The sequence below is a fragment of the Lynx rufus genome, unplaced genomic scaffold (genome assembly GCF_022079265.1).
Source record: "Lynx rufus isolate CCGP_SWC_20201006 ecotype Redwood Valley unplaced genomic scaffold, mLynRuf1.p SCAF_3, whole genome shotgun sequence".
NCBI classification, from domain to species: domain Eukaryota; kingdom Metazoa; phylum Chordata; class Mammalia; order Carnivora; family Felidae; genus Lynx; species Lynx rufus.
The window spans coordinates 9,094,186-9,121,860 of NW_025814845.1; the positions used below are offsets into that span (position 1 = coordinate 9,094,186).

The window sequence follows — 27,675 nt, forward strand, 5'->3', positions numbered from 1 at the left end:
AACCTGCCTCTGATGAGCTAATAATCATGAGGGCTGTTGCTGCTGCTCACCGTTTCTGCTATAGGAGGGGTAATAAAAGGGGTCAGACACACACTTCTTGCTTTGAAGCGACCCCCTGGGCGTGTCTACAGTTTGGCTGCGGATTGCAGGCAAATCTCTCCCCAGAGAAAAATGGGAATTCACAACCATTCAGACAGGTGGAAGAAGAACTTTCCCTCGAAGAGACCAGGTAGATAAACCTTGACCACGGCCGGCACTGTCCTGGACGAGGAAACAGGCACAGGCTGACCATCTCTCCAACTGCCTCTGCGGTGTCCTCACACTCCCCTGCCTTGGCTTATCGTTGGAAGGAAAAAGTGAGCTCAGAAAACAAAGACATAATGATAATGCCTACAATTATAATTATTATAAATATAATAGATATTTATATGTTTGCATTTAATAATAATAATTACTAGTATTATCATTGGCAAGCAGAAGAAACGTTACCCCCCATCCCTGGCCAAAATCTTAAACAAATTCCAATGTGCAAAATCAAGGTGCCGTTGCCCTGGGGACGCAGTGGTGCACAGCACGCCCCACCCTCCTCCGTCTCACCCACCGGGCCCTATGACTCCCTGGAAAAGCAGCCACACTATCATAACTGGGCATCAGGATCCCGACCACAGGCAACAACCGTCTCACTGTCTCAACTGCTCTCTCTCCGGTCTGCGCTCGCTCCCACCGCTCCCCGCCCGAACACAGAACTCCCTAAAACGTCAGCCTGCCACGCGCCACCAAGAACCCAGGTGAAGCAACGCTTCTCAAACTGTCACGTGACCTCTGACTCCCTTCCCTCTACCACACTGATGGACTGTCAGAAATAAAAGACCATCAGCCAAGCCAGCGGGGTCCTCACTTCTCACCGTCGACCGCACCCCATTATAGAACACTCTGGTCAAGCTAACCAACAAAACTCTTCTGAAAGCCACTCCGCCAGAAAATATGATTCTAAGGAAGTGATCAGACCACTGGTAAGTTCTACGTTACCATGAAAGTATGAAACTGTATTCCAATAAAGCTGAAGCTGAATTATTTCTTAATCCTTTCTTTCTAGCAAGAAATCTTGGAAGTGCCCACACTTACCAACTGAAGCAACACAGAGGAAAAAGAGCGGCCTTCCTGTCACATCTGACTGGTCTTCACGGACTCGAGACACAATCAAGGGAAGGCGGTGTGCACGCATTCAGTGCTGTTGTGGCTGTGCCCACCACAGGATGTGAGGTTTTGTGTGGCAATGATGAAATGAATCGTCTTTTTCTTTGAAGAGACTGGCATATGTGTTTTTAAATATGAGGGCTTTCTGAGAAACTGAAACCTTTAAAAGGGCTGAAATTAAGTAATTTCCCATGCCCAATGGGAAAAATGCTGCTCCTACTACAATAAAACTGATGGGAGCTAAGGAGCGGGTGGAAATGAATTCCCCAGAAGTGATCTGGAATGGGACACAAGTGGAAATATGGTTAAGTTTAATATGTAGCAAAGTAAAGAAACACTGGATCTTACTTACACTAAAAATATAAGTTTTAAAGCCTCTTCCTACATGGGAATTCCTACTCCCCAATATATTTAATTACCTATGATCGCATTATTCCCGATATTTAAAAAACTCAACTCAAGGTATTCACGGTTTATTTTCATATAATTAACATGTTGACATAACTTTCAAAATGATGTCTAGTAAAAGAAAAAAAAATAGTACCTTTTCCAATTCTCTTGGTATTCGCATACAAGTGTATACTCTTTCTCTTCTTTCTGTATACTTGGCCTCATTATGTTCAAGGAAGTACCCTCTTGTTAGTTCAGCACTGAGGAACCTCAACAATGAAAGCTCTACAGGAAAAGAAAATGACACAAAATAAAAAGAACAGTATTTATCAAGAAACTTATATGCTAGCTAGGGTCACAGATAATACATATATAAAACAAAAAGAGAATAAAAAAAATCTATAATTCTGTGCCCAGAACTGAACAGCTACATACAAACGATCAGTAAAAATTGCTGACAATTGCTACTCTGTTGTGGTACAAAGGGAAAACGCCACAGACATATATAAGGAATGATTACTGTTAATCAGAATAGTTAGAAAAGTGTCTGTAAGAGCCCAGTCCTGGGTCTTATAGGTGATATAGGACCTGGACTGATGGACAGAAGGGAGGTAAAATGAGTCGAGAGCAAGTATATATAAAATGAATACTATATACATATATATATGTATGTATGTATGTATACACACGCATACACACATATATGACTCTACATATGCTATAAGGGAGTCAAGTCACCTAAACAGGCATTGATCCAGTGCAAAAACCATCCCCGGGGGAACTACACTGATATCAGTGAACCTTCTTCCTTCTTCTTCAGCCCTGGAGATCCTGCAAAAGTATCTAAATAATGCCGTTTCCCTAGGTGAAGGCTTACTAACGGGATAATAATCACAGCAAGTCATACAAAGTAGAACCTCAAGCAGATCGGAAGGACTTCCCTTTCTTTGATTGGTCCACCTGTTCCCTCTGTTCCTCCAAAACAGATTCACCCAGAGTCATCCCGTCTCAAGTGAAAGTAAGGCCAAAGGAGGTGGAGTCTTTCCCCTTGGCTGTGCCCGGAGACTTTGAGATGAGAAGCTAAGGTTCCAACCACTTCCAACATGTTACGCTTCCCTGACAACCCATCACCTCAATGACTTTTCAGTACCCCAACTCACATCACCTTCCTATTCTTACTCACCAGGAGGCCAAGCCCTCTGCCAGAAGTCAGGATAACAAAGATTTCAAATTGTCCTCTTTGCTCTGAACTGGCCCTTGTGGTCCTTTTACCACAGTATTGGTGTTCCCTCCAAAACACAACGGGGAGGGAATGTGCATTTCATTTATGAGTACTGACTTATGGAACTGCATCTTTTGTGAGGGCTAGGATTCAAAGTCTGGAGGTATGGGGAAGAGTATATAGTCAAAAAACACCGCTGCAAAGCCCTGAGAAAACCCAGGAGCAGTGGGTCTTCCCAGTGAGCCTAAAACAACTTACTTCCTCCAGGACTGAACGGATGGCTAGTTCTCAGCATCAGGTCAATGGCCTGTTCACGTACAGAAGTTATATTACACACAAAGATATACACATGGGTGCACATACTTCTGTAAATTCCAGATTCGTCATCTCTCTGGAGAGGTGGTGATACCATGCGAGGTATCTGGGGACTGAAACAGACGGAGAGAAAAGCAGACTTCCACCCACTCCAGCCCCATGCAGGGCAGGCCAAGTCATCAAATGCGCTGCGAGCCTCATGCTTTCAGTACATGTACAATGAGCCACGGACACCGGAGGTGAACAGTACTGTTCACGCATTAACAGGTGTTCAGATCAGAAGGCCTTAGTATCACCAAATCCATGTAGAGCACAACTTTTGATTAGGGACTTTCCAATATGTTGTAGGCTGGGTACATCCAGAACAAGATCGGCTGTTTGAAGGGGAGAAAAAGAAAGCCTTCTGAAGCGCACACAAGAACAGTCAAACCAGTGAAAGACAAAATTTGTACTCCTACTCAGTTCAGTCTTCCAATGAGAGAGCAGAGGATGTTTTCATTAGCTGATACTTATCAATAAACATACCATAACTATCAATCTTTTTGTGTAAACACTGAGAAGCAGCAGGCCTCTCGGAAGGCAGGAGAGACTGAACTGAACACGACTTTCCTCCGACACGAGCGAGCCCCAGAGGTCACTGCCCCAGGATCCCTGTCCCCATTCCGCCTGCCACCCTCCACACAGGTTCTCCTCTCTATGATCGCCCGACTCTTCTGACCTGGGCATCTTTGGCAGCTCGTCCTCCTCCTGACCCGTACAGGTCTGCCGTTCCGCGTTCTAGTCCCTGTGTCCTAACAAAGCACCAGCTACAGTAACAGTAATACAAGGCTGTATTCCCTGACACGCCCTCGATCACCCTCTCTTCGCTCCTTTATTCCCTATATATACTCTCCTTGCACAGTCTAAGGTTAAAACCACCACCTGAGTCCTAAAGTCACCACATCTGATTCCCAGCTGCCTCCCGGTCAACTGCACCTGGAACCACTCTCCGCCCACCCTCACCACTTTAATCTGCAAACAGAGCTCAGGATCTCCCCGCTCAGCTCAGCCCGCCCTCCCCTGCAGCCCTGACTCTAGTTCCCGCACCACCAGTGACACACTCATACGTTACAAGCTGGGGGCCAGCCCTCCCCCATCCAGGTCCCACTGATTCCTCCCCTGGAACATTTATGAACTTTCCCCTCTCTGTGTCACCTTCCTCTGGTCCTCCTCTCCCCCTCCAGTTCCCGCACAAGCTTCCTGACTGGCGCCCTCCCTCCAGTCTTGGCTCCCTTGCATCCTAACCAATGGCAGCCAGGCCCTGCGGGTCGCGTCCTACACCTCAGGAGTGGTGACACAGCTCCCTTAGGATGTGGCCCCCGGCTGTTTTCAGTTGTGCCTCACACCCACCTCCCCTGAATCTCTGGGTCCCTAGTTACTAGGCTGCTTCTCCCTTCTCAAAAACAGGAGGTGGGCTGGCGAAGATTCCCTTCCAGTGTCCCACGGGCAAGTGCACAGAGGCACAGACGCTCCAGGTCCCTGAACACAAGGCAGCCTCTCCCCCCTCGGTTCACACCCTTTCCTGTGCTTCCGGTGCCACACCGTGCACTTTCTTGCCCAGGTCCCGCCCTCACCTTGCATCCCCCGTGCCGGATGGGACACACACCAGAGGTGCTCAGCAGGCGTGGATCGGAGGAGGAGGGGGCAAAATCACGGAGAGGAGCGTGGCAGAGAGAGGACAAAAACAGAATCAGAAACAGAAGTGGCAAAGGCAGAGAACACCAGATTCTCAAGAAAACAGCCCGTGACCGGAAAGAATTTTCTGAGACTGGGAGGGTGAGCAGAGGAAGAGTGACAGGCCCCAGCACCCCGCTGGACGCAGCAGAACCGAAGATAAGGAGCCTCTATGCCGTGTGCGTGTCTAAGTGACTGTCAAAGGTCACCCACCAGGTATCGGAACCTCTACCCCAAGGGACGGGGTGCCACGGCGGCGGGCACAGCCAGCATGTGCCCTGGGGTCTGGGGTCTGGCAAGGATCTCGCATCATCCACAGCAGGGGCAGGGAGGGCAGCTGGGCAGCCTGCCGGCATGTCGGCCGTGGTAAGGAAATACAGAAACAGGTCATTACAGAATCTTACATTTAAAACAGCAAATTAAAAGATTGAGACAGCTGTACCCTGTTTACTGAGAAAATTATCCTCCGCAGTGGCGTCTTCCCTGATGACTGCAGATGACCGAGTTTTACCATAATAAGAGTTTTGTTCGGATCCGTGAGAAAAGCAGGGATTGGTGATCAGAAGAAGGGGGTTCCGGCATCCTCTCTATCACATGTTAGTCCTGTGACCCTGCTCAAGTCATAAATCTAGTTTCACAGAAGAGAAAACCGAGGCCTGAAGCAGTTTTAGAACATCTGCTACCTGCATCGTCCACACAGGACGGCCAAGGGGCCCAGTCAGGGTTTGCATGAAAGCACGTGACAGTGCGAAGCAGGACACGAGGTCTCGAGCTCCTTCTTGCTGAAGGACCTGAGAGGTATTACTCAGTTCTGGTTTGGGGATCCCTAGCGTTTACTGATGCTACTTCTGCAAGCTTGTTTTCATGGATAAAGGGCAATGCGGCAAATAAACATATTCAATGAACTATACAACCTAATAACTAATTTTCTGTAAACAAGTCATATAATATAAACCCAAAAGTGTCTTAACTATATTCTAAATATAAAACAGTGGTGTGTCAGGATTCTACTTCTAGAAATGCAGGAATTTTAAACACTAATTTAAATTCCACAATGCACTTAAAAAAAATCAAATGATAAAAACGTGTTTTTAGTGCACAGCTCTCAAAACTATGGAGCATAGTCTACTGTTACGTCCATTTTGCAGATGAAGAAACCAAGGGACAGAGAGGGTAAGGAGGTCTCCAAGATCACACAGGAAGCCAGAATTCAAAATCAAGCAGTCTATCGCCACAGCGTGGGCTTTGGGGCACTAGACTATTCTGCCTATCATTGTCTCAAATGCGTATGTACTTTCTGGAAAACTGGGAGCCGTCCATTGTCTCCTTTTTCTGTCTGCACATACAGCACCCTGGGTTCACCTCTACGATGTTACACTGTTAACCGGTCGGCTCCCTAACCAGCTCACGAGCTGTTTGGAAGCAGGCACCGTGTACCCTGATCTTCCCGATGTCTGGCCCCTAGTGAGTCCTGAATCTAAAGGAAGTGTCCGCTTACAATTACTGATGGCCTAGGGAATGGTTTTTAAAGATGCGTTAAAGCAATATTAACAAAGGAACCAAGCTTCATGGGGTGAAATATTCTGGAAGCTTTGCCTTACCTTCTCCCTCACTGCTCATAAACTGGCTCGGCTTAAGGGATTAGGATCCTCCCGCTCTGCCAAGAGGCAGTTTGCAAAGGTCTTGCACACGGTACTTCGTAAAATTCTCACAACAAGCCTGAGAGCTACAGAGGGCAGATAATGTTCATGTTTTACAAATGAAGAAACGGAGGGTCGCGGAAATTAAGAGACTTGTCCCAAGTCACTGAAAGGGTAAGAGGCAAATAGGGAACAGAATCTAGGTCTCTGACCTCCAAGTCCAACGTGCTCTCTCCCTTACAGCACAATTAGCATCCACCTATCTGACAATCACACAAGATAACCTCACCCTAACCTGGCTTCAGCTGGCCAGAAAGAGCCCTTTGATTCCTACTGAAGGAGAAGAGGCTTGCGCTGGCCTGCAGCTGGGCACTTAAGTTAGGCTCCTGGTTTTGTGAGTCTGCTCCCGCCTTTCGGTAGCCATAGACCTACTCAGCAGGACGTTCCCTAGTCTTCTGTTCCCAAGTATAGCTGCGTTTCACTGTTTTCCTTCTTGCTCTTTTAAATATTGTTCTCTAGCATTCTACAGATTTGCCTGAGCTTACTTGTCCCGTTCGAGTGGGCAGAGCTGCCTGGCTAATTCCTTAAGAAGCCTCTTGTTTCACCTGTGAGTGCCACCCCTCAAGAATTCTAAGTATACCTTAACTTTTTCCATACTGTGGTGGCATTTCATTCCTTCTTAGCCAACGTCGCTCTCGTTCGTTATGCCAAACATCTATCTTTATAGTTTAAGAGCAAATTATTTTCCAAAATAAAATAATCCAAATGTTTATTTTCTGAACAGTGACTTAACTTTTTAGATGGCAACCAATTTTAGTTCATTTACCCAGTTCTCACCAAGAAGAAATGTCAGCATATAATATAAACAACCGCTTCTACATTGGAAAACTAAGTTTTGCCACTTGAAATATATGAATATTTCATATAAGGAGAATAATACCCATCATAAATGCAAATCAGTTCCTCCAGAGTATTTTTAATCAATATTCATCTTTCACCACAGAAATGTTCTGTGATCAGTATTTATTTATTTTTTTATTATGTTTATTTACTTTTGAAAGGCAGAGACAGACAGAGTGTGAGTCAGGGAGGGGCAGAGAGAGAGGGAGACACAGAATGTGAAGCAAGCTCCAGGCTTTGAGCTGTCAGCACAGAGTTCGAGGTGGGGCTTGAACTCAGGAACTGCGAACCTCAAGATCATGACCTGAGCTTAACTGACTGAGACACCCAGGCGCCCCTGTGATCCAGTATTTAAAAAAAAAAAAAGAAAAAAATTTAATGTTTCTTTATTTTTGAGCAAGAGAGAAAGACAGAGCACGAGCTGGGGAGGGGCAGAGAGAGAGGGAGCCACAGAATCCCAAGCAGACTCCAGGCTCTGAACTGTCAGCACAGAGCCCAACGCGGGGCTCGAACTCACAGACCGTGAGATCATGACCTGAGCAGAAGTCAGACGCTTAATTGACTGAGCCACCCAGGCACACCGATCCAGTATCTTAAATTGAGGAAAAGTATAGTATAAATTGCTCTCCTCATCCCTCAAAGATGACTATGTTTAATTATTTTCTGAGATAGCTTGTTTTAGAAATAAGAACCCAGGATACAAAAGTATTAATTAAAAGTAATGAGTAATCATAAATATATTTATATGTTAAGTAATATGTCCAAATATATCTTTCTTAAAATAGCACTGACCCCTAAAAAATTGGGAAGTAATATTGGTTAACTGTTAGGAAAATACTACAAAACATACAAATCTCCACAGTCTTAAATAATGTAAAACCGTAATAAACTTTACTAAGGTTATGTGAAAATATTATAGGTAATTTTATTACACAAATACAGAGGTACATCTTCGTACAAGGCCAACTAGAAATCAATACAACAGCAATTCTGTCTTCCTAAGTCAAGTAGTAGTAAAAGTATCATTCAAGTTTTTAAGACCCTCATACTACTTATAAATAGTCTCATTTAGGAACGTTAAGAATAGGTAGAATTCTCATAAATTTATACACTTATAGATGGAAAATAGGGACACAGAGAAAAAAGGTCACAAGGTTACAGGGTTAAAGACTAAAAATGGGATCGGAATGTCATTAATCTGACAGTCAATACTACTGTCTTTCCAAAGACCTGTTTCATGCAAACATTCCTCAAACCCGGCCACAAATAAGCAGCCAGGGCTGCATTTTGGAGGGTAAACTAGGATGAAATGAAACAGTTTAAAAAGCGAGGATACTGAACTGGTCAAAGACCAAAATGAGTAATTTTTCATTGCTTGTTTAGTTGACACATACTAGTTAAGTAAAGCAAGTGAGAGTTTTAAAAGCAGAGGAGTAGCTTGCCAGAGTGAAGAAGCTAATTTTATCTTACCTATCTCAGGGTTGTGGTTACTCCAAGTTACTTCCCAGTTTTACAGTTATTAATACTTCCTTTTGTAAATGAGAAATTAATTGCCTAGAGTATAATATCAGAATAACCGCCTTTAATCATCCGTGGAAGATGAGGTCCGGTTAAATGAAAAGGTATCTTTTTTTTTTAATGTTTCTTTATTTTGAGAGCGCGTGTGAGTGTGCACACACGAGAATGGGGGAGGGGAGGGGCCGAGAGGGAGGGAGAGAATTCCAAGCAGGCCCCACGCTCAGCTGGGAGCCCAGTGTGGGACTCAGTATCACAACTGTGAGATCATGACCTGAGCCGCAATCAAGAGTCTGACACTTAACCCACTAAGCCACTCGGGCATCCCATGAAAAGATATTTTAATAAAAATAAATTATTTGTAATAATTTACACAAATAATAGGGCGTAAAAAATATGAACAGTTAAAACCTTTGTCCCACTCGAAGGCCTCTGTGGGAACTGTGAAAAGGAGTTCAGCTGGCCTTTCTGGGTTTAAGCTTTCTTCCTGCCTCTGCTCATTCCCTCATGGAGGGAAAGCAAGAGGTCTAAAATGGGCAAAAGAAAGAGAAAAACAGCAAAACAGATGGATAACAAGTGTGGGTTCTAGAAGTGGAGAGTCACCATTTGAACAAAAGGACAAACATGGGCCCCATGGCACTGTTGAAATCAGACACGATACTATTCAACCATAACCTTGCTTGAAGCTCTTCTGTTTTCCAGACAACACCCATCCCTGTGCATATTCCAGCACCTGCACTATATAGGTACTGTTTCCTCCTCACCAGTAGGTGAGGCTTATTTTACATCAAGTCTTCTACTGTTAAGTCTCCACGGGCACTAGAGCCAACTTAGGTACTGCAGATACTAAACTATTTAGTAGTGGAGTCATGACACAGAGCCAAAGAATTAGGCAAACGGTCTAAGCAAGCACAGAGTCTACAGAGCAATTCAACAGCCGAAACCAGCCAAGAACAGATTGCCTAATTCTTAGTCCAAAGTTGACTTGCTGGACCTAGATTCCTAAATGGGAACATGGCTTATACACAAACTCTCCCGCTTAGAACTTTTACAGATGAGAGCACCAGGGTGGCTCTGTCGGCTAAGCATCCGACTCTTGGTTTTGGCTCAGGTCATGATCTCGCAGTTCGTGAGATTGAACCCCACATTGGGCTCTGTGCTGATAATGGGGAGCCTGCTTGGGATTCTCTCTCTCCTCTCTCTCTCAAAGTAAATAAACTTAAAAAAAAAAAAAAACTTTTACGGATGAGTCAAGTGGGGAATGAGTACAAAACTATGGTAACATGTACTTATTATCTGAGCTTATATCAGAAAGGACAATAGAAGTTGGTAGTATTTTTAAGAGTAGGAACAAAAGACAAAAGAGATGAATCTGCAGCTCCACACTATACCCGGAGTCTAAGAACAGTGACCACATAAGGCAATAGGGGAACATACGATGCACGTTTGAGAGAGAGACAGAGAACAGGTATGGTGAGTGGCATATCCCTTGCACACTACATTAAGGTAGAAGTTCTAGGACCAAAGAAAAGTTTCAACCCACTGCCACGCCACGTACAAGTCAATGAAGGCATTCAGAAAATCAAGTGATTCGAAGAGTTTGAAATGAGGGAAAAAAAAAAAAAAGAAAGCTTACACTTGATGTAGATACCTGTACGTGGTACAAATAACTGCTCATACACAAACTAATATTCGTATATATTTTCTAAAGATAGAAGTGAACCAAGACAGGTATAAAGCAAAAATATTAACCTCAAACACTAGGTTTGGAATTATTTTACCTGGACGGGGAGAGTGTGGATAAGCACCTCGTCTGTGTATTCATTCAGGAAATCCTAGGCTGTTAGGACAGGCCAACAAACATTATTAAGAGCTCTAAATTCCTTGGGAAAATAATAAAAAGAATTTTGGGACTAACTGATGGTTGGGCCACCAGGACATTAAGATTGTGCCTTTCAAAAGGCAAAACAAAGATTGCCCTCCACTGGGGAGGAGGACTAGAGGATCAGAGGCAGAATCAGAATTAAAAAACAAAAACAAAAACACAAAACAAAACAAAAAAGGATATGGTGACAGACAGCAGCTATACTTGCGGCCAGCACAGCATAACCTATAGAGATGTTGAATCACTATGCCGTCCACCTGAAACGAATGCAACCTTGTGTGTCAACCACACTCAAGAACAATTTTTTTCCAATGGATGAGGAACACCTTAAGGGCAAGCAGCAAGACATCGAAGACATTTGATTCAGGGAGAAACGCTTCCCACATGACACCAGGTGGTGCCGCTCAAAGGCCCTCTGGGGGCCCAGACCAGCCCCTGGGGAACAGTTCTCTAAGTTCTAGAGGAGACACAGGGAAAGGTTACAGAGCAGCAGAAAAGGGCGATGCTAGAAAAGCCAGGTGAAGCAGAAGCCACTTCGCAGCCTGGCTGTTTAAGAATGGCTGTAAGTGTGCTAATCTCCAGAGAGTGGCTCCAAACAAAGGGGCATCAGACTCAGAGGGTGGACACCAGCAGGGCAAGAGCTGTATGACTGGCAGAGAAGGGACAGACACCTCGGGGGAAAAAAAAAGGGGTCCACAGGGTACAATGCTGGCTGGTGACCCCTGTTGAAATATTCCTGGGATTCTTACCTAAGTCTTGATCCCCACGGGTTTCCACCGTCTATCTCCCCTCACAACAAGACTGATGGAATTAGGGGGACAAGGAGGACTACCCCCACAGCTAAAGCTGGAAGTGTCTCTCAGATAGACTTTCTGCTACCATGGGTTAAAAGTCCAGCTTCCAACGTGTTAAGTAAGCCATGCTCAGAAACTCATGCCGATGAAGAATACATGTGTTGGGTGTGAAGTCTCTGGAAGTTCATGGTACCAGGTATTCAGACCCGTCTTGGGAAGGGCTAAGGAAGGGATGTTAGGGGTTATTCCAAGAGCCTAATACATCTGTGCTCGTCAAAAGGCTCCCGACAACTTCATTTTCCGTGTATGCAAACAATACCAAAAAAGGCTTTCATAATATTGGCTTGCCTGAAACTCCAAAATATTTCAAAGACCTTGTAGTGAAACCTGGCCACACTCGCTGCCATTGGCACCAGAGTGTCTTTAAGGTTCAAGTCTAAGTCAGTAAACAGACAGCTGAGACTTAATACTTTGTCTTACTTAGAGCCTGCCAATTCAGAAAGCAAATACTCTTGAAAGCAAGTATTTAACTGACAACTAAACCAAACACAGTGGAGAATTTTTAAGTGGTTAATTAAAAAAGACTGAACAAGGCACAGTCCGTACTTCATTTTTCAAAGACACGGATCTCTTCAAAACCTAACCTACGTCTAGTTCAGAGAATTAACAAATCAAACAGGATCTCACCTGATCAGCCTTCTGATATTTGAGTATTCCTACATTTTCAATATCCAAATACAGTCAGTGATGCAGTAAGCCTGAAGACTGAACATTTATTTGCAGGAATTGCAGGAAATGATGGCTAATGCAGCCCCTACTGCCCATGAGAAGCAATTTGGGGGGAAGAAATTCAATGGAGTTATGATTCAGTTGCTGTTCAAAACTTAAAAATTACAAAAAAATTTAAATGTTGTGATCACTGTATTCAGTGAAACATATACCTCAAAATCTTTTTCTTTTAAGCCTAATATACAACTACGATATGAATACAAATGCAATTTAAAATTAAAAAAAAAGAATACTACAGCTTACAAAATATTACAACAATATGCTTGAAATTGGTCGTTCCAAGTAGGATTTACAAAGGCATCTTTTCCCATAGAGTCATTTTTTTTTTTTTTTTTTAAGAGGCTTAAGTTTCGATTTGGGAAAAGTTCACAGGTAACATTTTGAAGACAGCTAAATATTTCTGTTCTGGGGAAAAGTACTGAACTTCACGGTCATTGGTCACTACCACATTGCTAGCTGTGGCTGAGGAACACATATTTGGAGGGCAAGTTAACAGGTTTCTATGGCTCAAGTTCGCTTAAAACACACAACGAAAAAGTCACCTTGGCAGGAAAATGATGAAGAAATCAGCCTTGAGCTTCTCAGTTTTGAGCTCCCTGAGACGTGGGAGACGCTCTCCAACGAGAACTGGGCGTGAGGATACCCCGGGGGTCTTTCTGAAAGACCTTGCAAAAGCGGCCAAGGCCCCCGGGACAGAACTTCCCGGGCCGCAGCGCGGTCTCTCGGCCACACCTGGCCGGGCGTGTGCCGCGGAGACCCCGGTGCCGCGCGCGCGGACCCCGCCCGACGAGCTGTCAGCGGCCGCGGAGCCCCGGAGCCCCGGCAGCCGCGGCGGCTCGCGCGCCCACAGCCCGGGCGGCCCCGGAGGCAGCGGCGGCCGCGGGACAGGGACCCGGGGTCGCACGACACCCCCACCCCCACCCCCGCGCCGCCCTCGGAGCCCTAGCCGCGGCCTAGCGCCGCCCGCCCGTCCGCCTCACCTGCGCGGCTGCGGCGCCGCTCCCGCCGCCGGTCGCTCTCGTAGAAGCCCAGCGTCTCCGTGTGCTGAGGCGCCGGCGGGGGCCCGTGGCCGCCGCCGCCGCCTCCGGGCTGCTCCGCCTCGCCGCGGCCGTCCCGCTGCGGGCCGTCCGCGCCGCCACCGCCGCCTTCTCCCGGGGCGGCCGCATCGCCGACGCCCGCCATGTTCCGAGCACAACAAACTGTCCCCGCCGCTTCCCTCCAGCCTCCGGCCCGGCCTCCGCCTCCGGCCGGCCCCCTCCCGGCCTCGCCCCGCCCCTCGCCGGAGCCCGGGCCGCCGCCACCGCCGCCGCCATCCGCGGCTCGCCGGCCGGCGCGCGCCATTGGCGTCAGCGGCGCGTGGGAGGCCGCCGCCGCCGTCGCCGCCGCCACCGCCGCCGCCATCTTCTTCCTGCCCTCGGCGTGGCGCGCGGTGGCTTCTCGCGCCGCGGTGGGCTCGGCGGTCCGGGACCCCGCTCCAGGCTCCATGCAGCCGGGCCGCGCGGCCGGGGACAGCGGCCGCCTCCGAGGCTCGGGTCGGGCGCCCGGCGGCAGCGGGCCGAGGGCGGCGGCGGACGGAGGGTCGGCGGAGGAGCCCCGGGGCGGCGGTCTCTGCGACCGCTGCCCGCCGTCTGCGAGGTGTGCGGCCGCCCGCCCGGGGCCCCTTTTGCAGGCTCGGTGACCGGAGTGCGCCGGCGCCGCCTGCCCGGTCTTGGCACCGCCTGCGCGGCCGCGGCAGCGAGGGCCCGGCTCCAGATCCCCGACCCCCGCGAGCCCTGGCTCCATACGTCCGCTATTTGGGCTCCAGCTCCTCTGCATATTTATGATCTCCCGTCACATTGTCTGGCCTCTGGGTTTCCGTTGACAGTTTCCAAAACACTCGAGCAAGAAGGAGCTCGGGGTTGCTGACCTACAGGTGGGGGCGCGGAGGGGAAGCCCGAGGAGCCCGGTGCCTTGTGCGTTTCAAGCGCCCGCGGGCGTACTGCACTGTTTTTCGGGATGAGGGTTGGGGTACGGCTTTTGGCCGCCGCGGTGCCCTTGCTCCGTCACTTGGGCGTCCACTTTGCTTAAACGCACCGTCCTTTGCCGCTCTGGGGTGTGACTCCGCACCGAGCGCGGCGTCAAGACCACCAGGCTCAGGAATGGTGCAAGTGAAGATGCTCCGTGAAGGGACCTAGGGAGGGCCTTTGCCACCTGCCTCCCACGTGGTTGCTGCGTGCTCCATTTAGGGTGACTGTGGCGAGTCGATTTGCCAACTTCAGAACTGACCTGTGTCTGTTGCCCTTTTGATGAGCACAAGGAAAACTGTGATTCTTCCCCTAACATTAAGCTGTCTGGAATTTTCCCTAGATCTAAACTTGACAGCCAGCTATAAACAGGTATGAATAGAGCAAAATCGGGTTCATGTTGATTCATCAGAGAACCTTGAGGGTCCTGTTGTCACTAGCGAGGACCTGGTTCCGGACTCTGAGCAAATTTAACAGTGTACGGTCTGGGGCAGCATGCCGAGAGCAGCCACCTGCCAGTCTGACAGCAGGGTAAGAGCCCAGATGAGGGAACAAGATGGACTAAAAAGGCTCCAGAGCTGGCACCTGACCCTGCTTGGCCTCGGAAAGGGAGGAACCAATGCCTTTGGAACAGCCTTACCCTTTTTCATAGAACAGTTCACAGGTACACAATTCTAAATATTGCTGTGACCGTTTTCATGAAATTCTGTTGTGTTACACTTCGTCAAGGCTGAGCCTTAATCAAAAACACACGGTCTGGTCAAAACTTCAGAGTCGTTTTGAAAATCAAAAGGTAACAAAAATGTTACGCCCTCTAAGATTCCTTATAGCTTAAATTCTATCATTCTCTGATCTTTTATAGTGTAAGACCATCCCTATTCCATTGTTTACTGATCGTCAAGAAGGAGGTAGACTTGTATTGCTGGTTTGTGTCAGCTCTCATTTATCGCCTCACCACAATTAGTGGCGTATTGCCCCTGCCTTTAACTCAACAGGAGCTGGAAGGGAAGGAATCTGAACTCCTGTTTTCTAAGGCAGCCAGTTGTAGGGATGGATTTCTCTCATTTTCTGTATCAGGCCGGAGGAAAAACACTGTTCCAAAGTCTGTGCCTATCATTTAAAATAGTCAGCAAGGAGGAAGCGTCTCATCAGCTGGGTCTTCCCTGGAGCTGGTTATTTTATTTAATGCTTTGTGAAACTGCCCAATTTCAAACCCATTATGAAGTCATACTAGAAAAACATTTTTAAACGGTATAAAACTTTCATTTCACACTATTCTTCCCTTGTATAGGTTTTGGTCATTAGACAATCTGCATACAAAAACTCGTTTTCTTTGGGTTAATTCAACTTACTGCAACTGATTCAGAATCCAGGAAAGGGTGTTTTCAAATACATATTCTAAGTCTTGGTAAGAAATAGTTACACAGCATTGAAGCACCAGGTCTCTGAGGAAAATAATTAGGAGTTCAGAAACAACGTTTTTTATATCAGGTGTAAAAAGATACAGGCCTAGATTTATAATAGCACCATTAGGAAACAATAGGAATGTTTCAAAAACATGACAACTCTCACCATTAAAGAGACGTCAGATGGCATTCTGAGTTAAACTGTAAGAGAAAAATGATTTTGGGGTGCCTGGGTGGCTCAGTCGGTTGAGGGTCCGACTTCGGCTCAGGTCATGATCTCACGGTTTGTGAGTTCGAGCCCCGTGTCCAGCTCTGTGCTGAAAGCACGGAGCCTGGAACCTGCTTCGGATTCTGTGTCTCCCTCTCTCTCTGCCCCTCTCCTGCTTACAGTCTCTCTCTCTCTCTTTCTCTCTCTCTCTTACAAAATTAAACATTAAAAACAATTTTAAAAGAAAAACGATTTGGATGACAGTCAGCTACAGCAATTTAACTTAGTTCAACGAAGAGTGAGCTGGTGTGCTATTAATATGTCACTGTCCTAGCTGCTGATGTAAGAAATAACATTATTGATGGGAAATAGTTTTAATAGAGGAAAGTGAAGAGTAAGAACAAGAAGTTGGGAAGAATCTTATATGTAAGCAGCAGAAAAGAGAAAAACTCAAGCTGAAAAACCTTTCTTAAGAAAGGGAGTTCTATATTCAAAGTTACATTTTAATATACATGTGTAACAACTTTGATGATATAAATTTAATTAAGAGTTTGTAAAATTGTTGCATGTATTTTTAATTAAGTGTGTATTCTTGTACCTTCTAATTGTAATGTCTATCATGTGGCTATTGTATTTTGAAAATAGCAAAGCACAAAATATCATTTTTTAAAATAATGGAAATTTGGAAAGAAGTATACACAGTTTAAAAAGATAAATTGCATAACTTCATATTTTAGTAATTAAAGATTTAACAGTTGTGATTTTATGGCTAAACAAAATAAATTGAATGCATTGTGCATGAATCATGGATTCAAGCTCCTGAAAACTGTCATGAAGTCTATAAACTGGTTCTCTGTGCCTTTTCATTGGTAAATGGGCAATACCTATTCTACAATAGAAGCTGAAAAAAATACTATTTCTACTTTTCTTTCTCCTTTACAGATAATTTTGAATGTTTCCTTTCATTTAAACTTATAGTAGGTTTTACTTTTCAACTACAAAGCATTTTATCTCAATGGCACTTTATATATGTGCCACTAAAATATGTTTGAAATTCGTTCTATATACTTTTCCTGAGTAACAAAAACATCAAATACTTTATTTTTTTTAATTTTTTTAATGTTTATTTATTTTTGAGAGAGACAGAGACAGAGCATGAGCAGGGGAGGGGCAGAGAGAAAGGTAGACACAGAATCCGAAGCAGGCTCCAGGCTCCGAGCTGTCAGCACAGAGCCCAACGTGGGGCTTGAACTCACAGACTGTGAGATCATGACCTGAGCTGAAGTTGGACACTCAACTGACTGAGCCACCCAGGCGCCCAAACTTCAAATACTTTAATGACCTGTGAGGATACTAAATCAAGAGAAGGCCTGGACGCTCTCTGACTCCAGTTAAAGAGTCTTTTGACCTAAGGTAACACATGTGACCACTCTATGCTTCATTTTCCTTTCCCCCCTATAACATATTGGACTAGATTACCCTCATGGCCTCTTCCAAAATTTGGGGATAAAATCCTTGCAAACCCTTTTTCAGACTCTCGGACTCGGGTTAAAAATAGCTCGCTATGCCTATATGATGAAGATGTGTAGAAAAGTATGAAATCCTTATTTACAGAATGACTTTGTAATTTGGTCTAAAGTCTGCATGCAGGGTATTAAAATGTGGTAACTTTATTGCCAAAGCATCAAAGACATGTAAGTCTTTAAAGTACCTCCTTTCTGATCTATGCGTTAGTTCTTCATCCCTTTATGAGAACTGATGGGCCCTTGGTGACCTTTCCAGGCCTCACCATAGGCCTCAGGGTTTATGCATTTTATTTTATTTTATTTTATTTTATTTTATTTTATTTTATTTTATTTTATTTTATTCTATTCTATTCTATTCTATTTTATTCTATTTTATTCTATTTTATTCTATTCTATTTTATTCTATTCTATTCTATTCTATTCTATTCTATTCTATTCTATTCTATTTCTGAGACAGAGAGAGACAGAACATGAGTGAGGGAGGAGCAGGGAGAGAGGGAGACACAGAATCTGAAGCAGGCTCCAGGCTCTGTGCTGGGAGCACAGAGCCCGACGTGGGGCTCAAACCCACAGACCGCGAGATCATGACCTAAGCCGAAGCCAGTCGCTCAACCGACTGAGCCACCCAGGCGCCCCAGGGTTTATGCATTTTAAACAACTTTCCCATATTGTACCCAGGCACACCTAAGTCTGAGAACACTGCTCTAAGGTGGCATTTAAGAGCAACTGAAATGGTATTTGAGATGATTACTGTTGTACAGTTACTTTTGGGAGTATAGCTTCAAGCACTGGACAGATCTGCAGTTTTAATTCTGTATTTCTTAGTCAAAAATTTACTTCAGTAATGCGTGGCTTTTTCTAAACCATAAATGCCACCTGTCGAATTTGTAAAATGTGTTGCTGAATTTAATTCATCATTTTGTCTTCAAAGGGAAAAGTAAGAGTTGGTATTTTTTTAAAAATTGGGACAGCTTTGCAACTGATGTTCTAAAGAAATAAAATATAGTGTTGGGCCCAGAGCAAACCTTGCAGCAAACTAATGTGAGTTTATTGTATCTCCGAGTTTGAGTACTAATATTTTCTATCTTCGGCAGTCACTTTTGGACTGATACTCGTTAAGTTTTATCCTGTCTGGGCTTTATTCCATGCATTTCTAAAGGATACCAGTGCAGTTTGTTTCTGGTAGATATAGCACAAATTGAATAATGTACCTCTGATTCCAATGTACCTGTTACAAGTTAACCAGAATAGTCATGAGCCAAATCTTATTTCTCAAAGCATTTCTGTGGCACGAGAATATAGGACTGAAACCATTTGTTTCAGACCCTACTGAAGTGTGTATTTTGTTAAAAGGGATATGCCATTAAAAATGCTCTGTTCTGACAACCTAAAGTAGGTTATGTTTATGTAATCAAAGCATATGAACACAAATCCGTATTTATTAGGCAACAGGGCATTTTGTTCATGATTAGATAAAAGGTTTAGATTTTAAATTTCTGGAAAATTGCAAAGTACTAGTGAAAGGGACCACGGTGATGACTTAGCAAGCTTTCCATTCCAGATTTCTCTCTTTGAAGAGAAAGAACATTGTTCATTTTTCATTATACCCACAAAAAAACAGACATGCCATGTTAGAATGGTTTTAATCATTCAGTTAGCTAATTAACGAGAATCTGCAGAGTGAACTCAGACTTTCCAGTAAATTTTTTGATAACTGTCAAAATCCTTCTTTATAATTCCATCTAGCAAAGGCTTTAACTTCAGAATTCACCCAACACAGGGGATTTTAGCATTGAGTTCATGTTGGCTAGCCCTTTTGGATTTTGCCTTTCAGAATTTTTTAAGGTCTTGTTTTCATTGTTCCCTGGTGGTGAGTTATTTATTGCTTCTTTTGGCCACTTATCAAATAGTCATTGGTAATCAGAGGATTTTACAAGATGTTTAGGATACATTTTTAATTCTCATGGATCAAGATAACAGAGTAATTTTTCTCTTTACTTCCATGCCCATTCAGTTCTTTTGGGCTTTGATCCGGCCCTTGCGATTTGCTCTCATTCTGCTCATTCATCACTGTTTCCATCTTAATTTTTTTTTTCTATTCCCTTATTTTTGTTTCTAAGATAGTTAAAAGTAAATGGACTTTCTGGGTTTTATAAACATCTATTTTGTCTCTTCGTACACAAACCTAAGTATTTATCCTTCTTTTTTGTCTTTGTTACCAAAATGTATTACAAATGCATAGTAGATTTTCAGACTCTCAGAAAAGTCTCCTTTTAGGGTTTCTGTTTTCCAAATTTTAGAAATGTGTTTATCTGAGTTCAAGGCCTTGGATTTTCAATGTTCTAAGTTTATGTTTATGGGTAAAATCCTTCTGTTGTTTCTGACATTTTCTAATTAGGCATCAATTTCAAATAATGAACAACTTTTACCTCTTATAACTTAGTGAACAGTTATGTGGCTAATTTTTCAAAATAGCAATAAAAAGAAAACATGTATTGTGGCTTTAGCAATGACTATTTTCTTGGGACAGTTCTGTCTTCCTAATTATCTTTTGCCTAAGCTGACACTAACATTAATTCACATTCTCGTAAGCATACGCCCACTGATGACAGATATATATGCTGCAGTTAAAAACCTGGCATGTTGGGGCGCCTGGGTGGCGCAGTCGGTTAAGCGTCCGACTTCAGCCAGGTCACGATCTCGCGGTCCGTGAGTTCGAGCCCCGCGTCGGGCTCTGGGCTGATGGCTCAGAGCCTGGAGCCTGTTTCCGGTTCTGTGTCTCCCTCTCTCTCTGCCCCTCCCCCATTCATGCTCTGTCTCTCTCTGTCCCAAAAATAAATAAACGTTGAAAAAAAAAATTTTAAAAAAAACCTGGCATGTATAATTCATACATAAATATTTGATTGCTAAGAAAACTGATCATTATTTGTCATCTCTTTATTTTCACTCTGATCTTTCATCCATATACTTAAGTATGTCATAATACCAATCGTATAAATAAAAATTAACTTCTGGTGCTGTGAATCATTTTGAAATAATCAATTTTAATGTTCATGATGCTGGAATTTATGATGCGATGTGGTTAGATACCCTTTTTCTAAACAATATTGAGTTTCATGCAATTTGATTTTGTTTTTACAAGGTTTGTATGCTCTTTACAGTTTCTAGTTTATCCTAATGCAGACAATAAAATCAATCTCGTATTAAGTAATTAAAGGTACAAAAATAAACCGATGCCATTGACTTTGGGCAACTTAATGCTCACTCTAAATATTCTACTTTTGTTTACCTCTAACATTGTAATAATGTTTTACAGAGAAAGCCTGATTGGTATGATATGATCTTTTCACTGATGTTTTATAGACAGTGTTCTGTTTTATATAGAGAGTGTAAGTGGCTTCACCCAGCAAAGCAAATAAATTTCTTTGTATTTAAGGTATAGTTTTTAAAGTGACATATCAACAAGGATTTTTCTTTGGAGCCTAAAATTTTTTAAACCGAATTTTCAGATAGGCAGTGTCCGTTAATCCTTCAGGGGCCTATAGAAACACACAGGTGGATTCACCCATGCAAACATTTGTTTCTAGCTAACGGATGGTTTTCTCAAAATAATCTGGTGTGTGTGTGTGTGTGTGTGTGTGTGTGTGTGTGTGTGTGTCTGCACCAAAGTAGGTAGAACTTTTGTTTGAGACTAGACCCTAGAATTTAGTCTCCACTAAATTCTCAACTAAAGACTCGCAAAGGTCTTTCAATGGAAACAGCAGAGTAAACAGGAGAAAACTACTAACTTGGGAGTCCAGAGCCCTGAGTTAGGATTCTGTGCTGCTGCTCACTAGCATGAAACCTGGGATGAGATCCAGGTCTCAGTCTTTTGATCCATATAGCAGAGGGTGGGCTAGATGGTGTCGAAGTTCCCTCTCAGGTCTAAGATGATAAGATTTTAGGTACCTCGTTATTTTAAGCTGAAGTTAAATGTTGACTTGGCATTAATTTGTAATATTTTTCTTCTGATGAACTCAAGCACCCGTGCTAAATTGTAATGTTCACCCTAAATCGCTTAACCTTTAATCAACACACTTTATTATTGCTTATCCAACCAACATTTGTTGAATATTTTTTATGGGCCAGGGATGTGCAAAGCCCTAGAGTAGCAAAGATAAATGAGATGTGTTTCCTGCGCACAAGTAATGATGTTGTAGGGTAATAAGGACCACAGTAGACGATTGAAATGCCATGGTAGTCCAAAGAAGCGACCGAGTAATCCTGCTTTGCGGAGAGCCGGGAGAGCTTAGAAAGCAGTGGCAACAAATGGGTCTCGGAAGATGTGTTTGCCAAGTGGGAGATGGGGCCGAGGGAGGTAACAAAAGGGCCTTACAGACCAATGGAAGAGCATATACAGAGGGAAGAGGGAGGCCTAGTGTTTGAGTGGAACTTCTAGGTTGATTCAATTTCCAGGGCTAAATCCTGGAGAACAAACGGTGGGGGAGGCAGGACACTGAATAGACAGAAGAACAGGCAAGGATGGTTGAAGGGGAATGAGGCGATAGGGGATTAGCAGGTTGATAACAGCACCTCTGGGCCTTCTTCCCAAGTTGAAGATTAACTCAAATCTTTTTGGAGCCTCAGATGTACTGAGATTTGCTTGTGCTACTCATAATTGTTGTCGGAATGTTAGTCCGAGCCTGGGGAGCATTTACCATGCATTAAGTCTTATTCTCCAAGTCCCAACTCCAACATCTAGTTAAGAAATACCACAAACAACTTTTTTGTCCTGAAAATTTATCTTTGTGTGATACTTGTAGAGCAAACATTTTTTTAAAAATTTGTTTGGCTGGGGCACCTGGGTAGCTCATTCGATTAAGCGTCTGGCTCTTGATTTCGGCTCAGGTCACGATCTCACGGTCGTGAGATTGAGCCCCGTGTCAAGCTCCATGCTGGGCTTGGAACCTGCTTAAGATTCTCTCTCTCTCTCCCTCTCTCTGCTGCTCCCCCCACTTGCTATAAATAAGTAAGTAAGTAAGTAAGTAAATAAATAAATAAATAAATAAATAAATGGCTATCAGGCAAAGGAACCTATTTTCTTTTTACAAAGAATTACAGATACATTATAATGATAAGGAATGTATTCTTCACATAGAGACTATCACATTTCACCTCAAAACTCCAGATTAAGTCATTTCAGTGTATTGAAGGGATAAAATGGGATGAAGGCTTGGAAGCTACTTTTCATAGACTTTAAATTGTAGGTTGTTTGAATAATTATAAAGGTCACAAAGAATGCACTATTCATTAAATCTTATGTCTTGACTCTAATTCTTCTCCTCCCTTCCCCAACTATTATGGAGTAAGAACTGTATGTCAACTTGGAATCAGACTCTGTTTTGAGCCATTTAATTTAGACACTTATTATTTTAATGTAAGCGTTTTTACTTTGGCAGGAAGCATACAATTTTAATTAGCACTTGGAACACAGCAGAATAGGTTGATGAGGTATAAGACATGGAGAAATACGTTCATAATGGCCTGCCCGAGGACTCTGGCAGAGCCCAGAAGAGACACAGCATCCTGCTCGGTACTTCTGAGAAATCACCTCACTGGCACTTAGACTCTTGTACATTCAATCACTTCAGTGTGTTTTGAAACGTTGAAATATTGGCATTAACAGCTTTGTCATCTACACTACACGCAGAGAGAATATTAATTTCTTAAGCTTATTCGATGCAGCAACTGATGTAGAAGAAAACCGAACTCATTTTCTACGTCTGCCGAGAAATCACTTCCCAGCTTTGCCAGTTAAGCTCTGACTCATCCTTTAAACCCTGGTTCTGATGCCCTCTCACAGTCTTTCCTAGTCTCCCCTTCCCCACGGCCATTCTCTTTTTCTTTATATACATAAAAAGCCCATGTGTCTAAAATGGCATGGACACGCTGTGTTCCAGTGATCTTTTCAATGCATTATTCTCTCCTATTGACTCAATGCTGTGTGTGTAGGAACTGTGTCCCCATATCTCTATTTTGGTTGCATACAATTAAAAAGCACTGCATTGTGGAATAAAAAGAACATGCACTTGATAGCTAAAGCCCTAGGTTAAATCTTGACTGCTTCTTTCTTGCTATAGGAACTTGGACAAGCTATTTAACTTCTTTGAGCTTCTTTAAATAAGGGGAGTAACGCCTGCCATGCAGGATTGTCGTGAAGATTAAATAAGATCCATCCATCACTCTAGCAGATGCATAGAGAGATCCTATCAGACGTGAGCCACTGTACTTGGTACTAAGAATATAATGATGAATAAGGCATGATCCTGCCCTGAGAACTTTATAATTTAGTGGGAGAGACAGACACGAAAACAGACGATTGAAATTTAATTCTTAAAGGATGAATAGAAATTCACTAGCACAGGGGTTCTAGGGGTTGTGGTGAAGGTAGCAAGATTGGGGGCGAAAGGGGAAACAGGCGTGTTGGGTTTGCGCCAGAGAGTGGTGCAATATAGTAGTGGCTGAGGGGTTGAGGCTGGAGACATGAATACCATGAGGAGCCTTGCAAGCCAGGCGCCTGGCAGAGAAACTGCAAAGAACGTCTAATCAGATTTGCCTTCCAGAAAGACCTCCTTCCTTGGCAGTGTGTGGTGTGGTTTGAGATGGTCAAGGCAATTGACATGACCCCTTAAGAGGCTGTTGCCTAGCCGTGAAGATGGCCTCCACTGCAGGAATTAGAGGGGGGATAGGGAGGTGAGAGTATGTTGGGAGACATTTAGGGGCCAGAAGAGGCAGGATGTGGTCAGATGTGGTGGGAGACAGGTGGTAAGAAAGGGAGAGAAAACAAGAGAACTGATGGGGGGCGTATGGGGAAGGGAAAGCGACTCCAGTCTGGAAACTGGACTTTGAGTACCCATTTTGACTTCATCATTATGAGCTCCTATCTATTTCTGACGCTGCTGGTTTTTTATTCTTGAGCATAAACATCTATGTTAGGATGATATCAACACTGATGAATTTTGTGGCAAAGATTTATTCCAGAGTGAATTCCATTAAGGCAATTTAATTCCTTGGTCCATTATATCATATTTAAACTGTTCCCATTTTTTTCCACTTTGATTTTTATTTCACCATGAGGGTAAAATCTTACTTGTGTACATTTTACAAGGAAGTTTATTGATTTTTCACCTTCTTTTTCTTGCTCTTTGTGAAATTTGTACAGATTATAGCTTTTCCGTGATAGGTTTTCTTTTATTTCTAGTATTTTTACCATGTCAAATTTTACACATGCAAGCTTTTTTAAATTTATTTTTTAAATTTACATCCAAATTAGTTAGCATATAGTGCCACAATGATTTTAGGAGTAGATTCCTTAATGCCCCTTGCCCATTTAGCTCATCCCCCCTCCCACAACCCCTCCAGTAACCCTCTGTCTGTTCTCCATTTTAAGAGTCTCTTACGTTTTGTCCCCCTCCCTGTCTTTATATTATTTTTGCTTCCTTCCCTCATGTTCATCTGTTTTGTATCTTAAGTCCTCATACAAGTGAGGTCATATGATATTTGTCTTTCTCTGACTAATTTCGCTTAGTATAATACCCTCTAGTTCCATCCACATAGTTGTAAATGGCAAGATTTCACTCATTTTGATTGCCGAGTAATACGCCATTTTGTGTGTGTGTGTGTGTGTGTGTGTGTGTGTGTGTGTGTGTGTGTGTATCTTCTTTATCCATTCATCCATCCATTGATGGACATTTGGGCTCTTTTCATACTTTGGCTATTGTTGATAGTGCTGCTATAAACATTGGGGTGCATGTGCCCCTTTGAAACAGCATACCTGTATCCCTTGGATGAATTACCTAGTAGTGCAATTGCTGGGTCGTAGGATAGTTCTAGTTTTAGTTTTTTGAGGAACCTCCATACTGTTTTCTAGTGTGGCTGTACCAGTTTGCATTCCCACCAGCAGTGCAAAAGAGATCCTCTTTCTCTACATTCTCTACATGTAATGACATTTCTCTACATGTAATGACAGGTGTCAGGTGGTATCTCATTGTGGTTTTGATTTGTATTTCCCTGACGATGAGCGATGTTGAGCATCTTTTCATGTGTCGGTTGGCCATCTGGAGTCTTCTTTGGAGAAGTGTCTATCCATGTCTGTTTCCCATTTCTTCACTGGATTCTTTGTTTTTTGGGTGTTGAGTTTGATAAGTTCTTTACAGATTTTTGGACACTAACCCTTTATCTGATATATCGTATGCAAGTATCTTCTCCCATTCCATCGATTGCCTTTTAGTTTTGCTAATTGTTTCCTTCGCTGTGCAGAAGGTTTTTATTTTGAGGAGGCCCCAATATTTCATTTTTGCTCTTGTTTCCCTTGCCTCTGGAGACATGTTGAGTAAGAAGCTGCTGCAGCCAAGGTCAAAGAGGTTTTTGCCTGCTCTCTCCTCGAGGCTCTTGATGGCTTCCTGTCTTACATTGAGGTCTTTCATCCATTTTGAGTTTATTTTTGTGTATGGTGTAAGAAAGTGGTCCAGGTTCATTCTTCTGCATGTCGCTGTCCAGTTTTCCCAGCACCACTTGCTGAAGAGACATTTTTCCATTGGATATTCTTTCCTGCTTTGTCAGAGATTAGTTGGCCATACGTTTGTGGGTCCACTTATGGCTGCTCTATTCTGTTCCATTGATCTGAGTGTCTGTTCTTGTGCCATACTGTCTTGATGATTACAGCTTTGTAGCACAGCTTGAAGTCTGGGATTGTGAGGCCTCTTGCTTTGGTTTTCTTTTTCAAGACTGCTTTGGCTATTCGGGGTCTTTTCTGGTTCCATACAAATTTTAGGATTATTTGTTCTAGCTCTGTGAACAATGCTGGTGTTATTTTGATAGGGATTGCATTGAATATGTAGATGGCTTTGGGTAGTATCGACATTTTAACAATATTTGTTCTTCCTATCCAGGTGCATGGAATGTTTTTCCTTTTCTTTTTTACACATGTAAGCTTTTATAAAATATTTATAATTGTTCATTAATTTGTGAGCAATAATAATTTTTACCATTTGCTGGGTTTGCTCTTCTCGGCTATAGTTTACTTTTTTTTTTTTTTTAGCAAGTCCAGTATTTTCCTGAAGTAAATTTTGCGGTTTTCAGATTTACCAACAATACGTGATTCTCAAGTAAGCTTTTTATCTATAACCAATTTTACTGTGTATCATTTTGGCCCTTGTCAGTTTCATTTTGGTGCTTAAGATCAAATTGACTCAAAATGACAGAATAGAAATGGCACGCTTCAGCCCATGGATAGCCAAAGGGAGGTATCCAGGGCACAGGATATTTCTGGACAGCTAGGGGGAGTGTGGAGAGAAACCTGGGATCAAAAATAAATTTGAGTGTCATTTTCGTCTGGGTGTTGAGGCCAAGGGAAGAGGTGATACCTCACAAGAGTGTGTGTAGACCATGAGAGAAGAGCACCCGGGAACATTAAGAGAAGCACCAACATTTGGGGAAGAAATGGCTAGAAGAGGAGAAAATGAGGGAGAGGCAGGAGGTAGGAAGAAGCCCGCAGGAGGCATTATCACGGAAGCCAGGTCAAGGAACGGAATGGTGGGTGACGATGGATGCTACAGAGGTCATGTAGGACCCATACTGAAACGCGTCCTTTGGATTTAGCAACATCATCACTGTGCTCAGTGAGAGCCATCTCAGGAGTGGAGAAAGAAATACCCAGCTGGATATATTCGTCAGAGGAGTGAAAAGGAACTGAAGAACGGAGACCATTGTACAGCCATTGTTGGCTGTAAGAAGGTAAGCATGTTTATTCATTAACTAGCTTATTTATTTCCTTTTAGTAGGAGAGAGCCTTGAGCATGGTTATGCACTGATTGTTGGAGGGAGAGGATGAACGTACATGAGAATTGGAATGGGATCCCCAAAAGAGTGCGTTGGAACTGTCCTGCTGTCTGGGGGTGGGATCTGACATCAGTCTTGCTGCCTTAAAGCTCCATATCCAGTGAGGCATCAGCAGCCATGTGCCCCAGAAGACATAACCATCATAAATCAGCCCATCCAACTGGGCTCCTAGTTTGGTGTCTCCCAAATAATCCTGAATCCTGACTGGACTCGGAACTCTACCCTGAACTATTACCATTTGCTCGGCACTCACACACCTCAGTCGAGGGGATCTTAAGTACCCACGATACTAC

General features: G+C 43.6%; 1 protein-coding gene across 2 annotated transcripts in view; it reads right to left on the reverse strand.

The window, feature by feature from the left end:
* Window positions 1–13,565, reverse strand: part of TAPT1 (transmembrane anterior posterior transformation 1) — a 68,414-nt gene extending 54,849 nt beyond the window's left edge. Inside the window, exons 1-2 of one of the 2 annotated variants that reach the window (XM_047090498.1) lie at window positions 13,341–13,565; window positions 1,742–1,872 (exon numbers count right to left, since the gene is read on the reverse strand). In XM_047090498.1, the coding sequence (XP_046946454.1) occupies window positions 1,742–1,872; window positions 13,341–13,542 (333 nt within the window). In that variant the 5' untranslated portion in view covers window positions 13,543–13,565. Of the gene's footprint in view, window positions 1–1,125; window positions 1,475–1,741; window positions 1,873–13,340 lie in introns of those variants that run through there. The other variant, XM_047090499.1, reaches the window with a different exon arrangement.
* Between the last annotated feature and the right edge of the window lie 14,110 nt (window positions 13,566–27,675).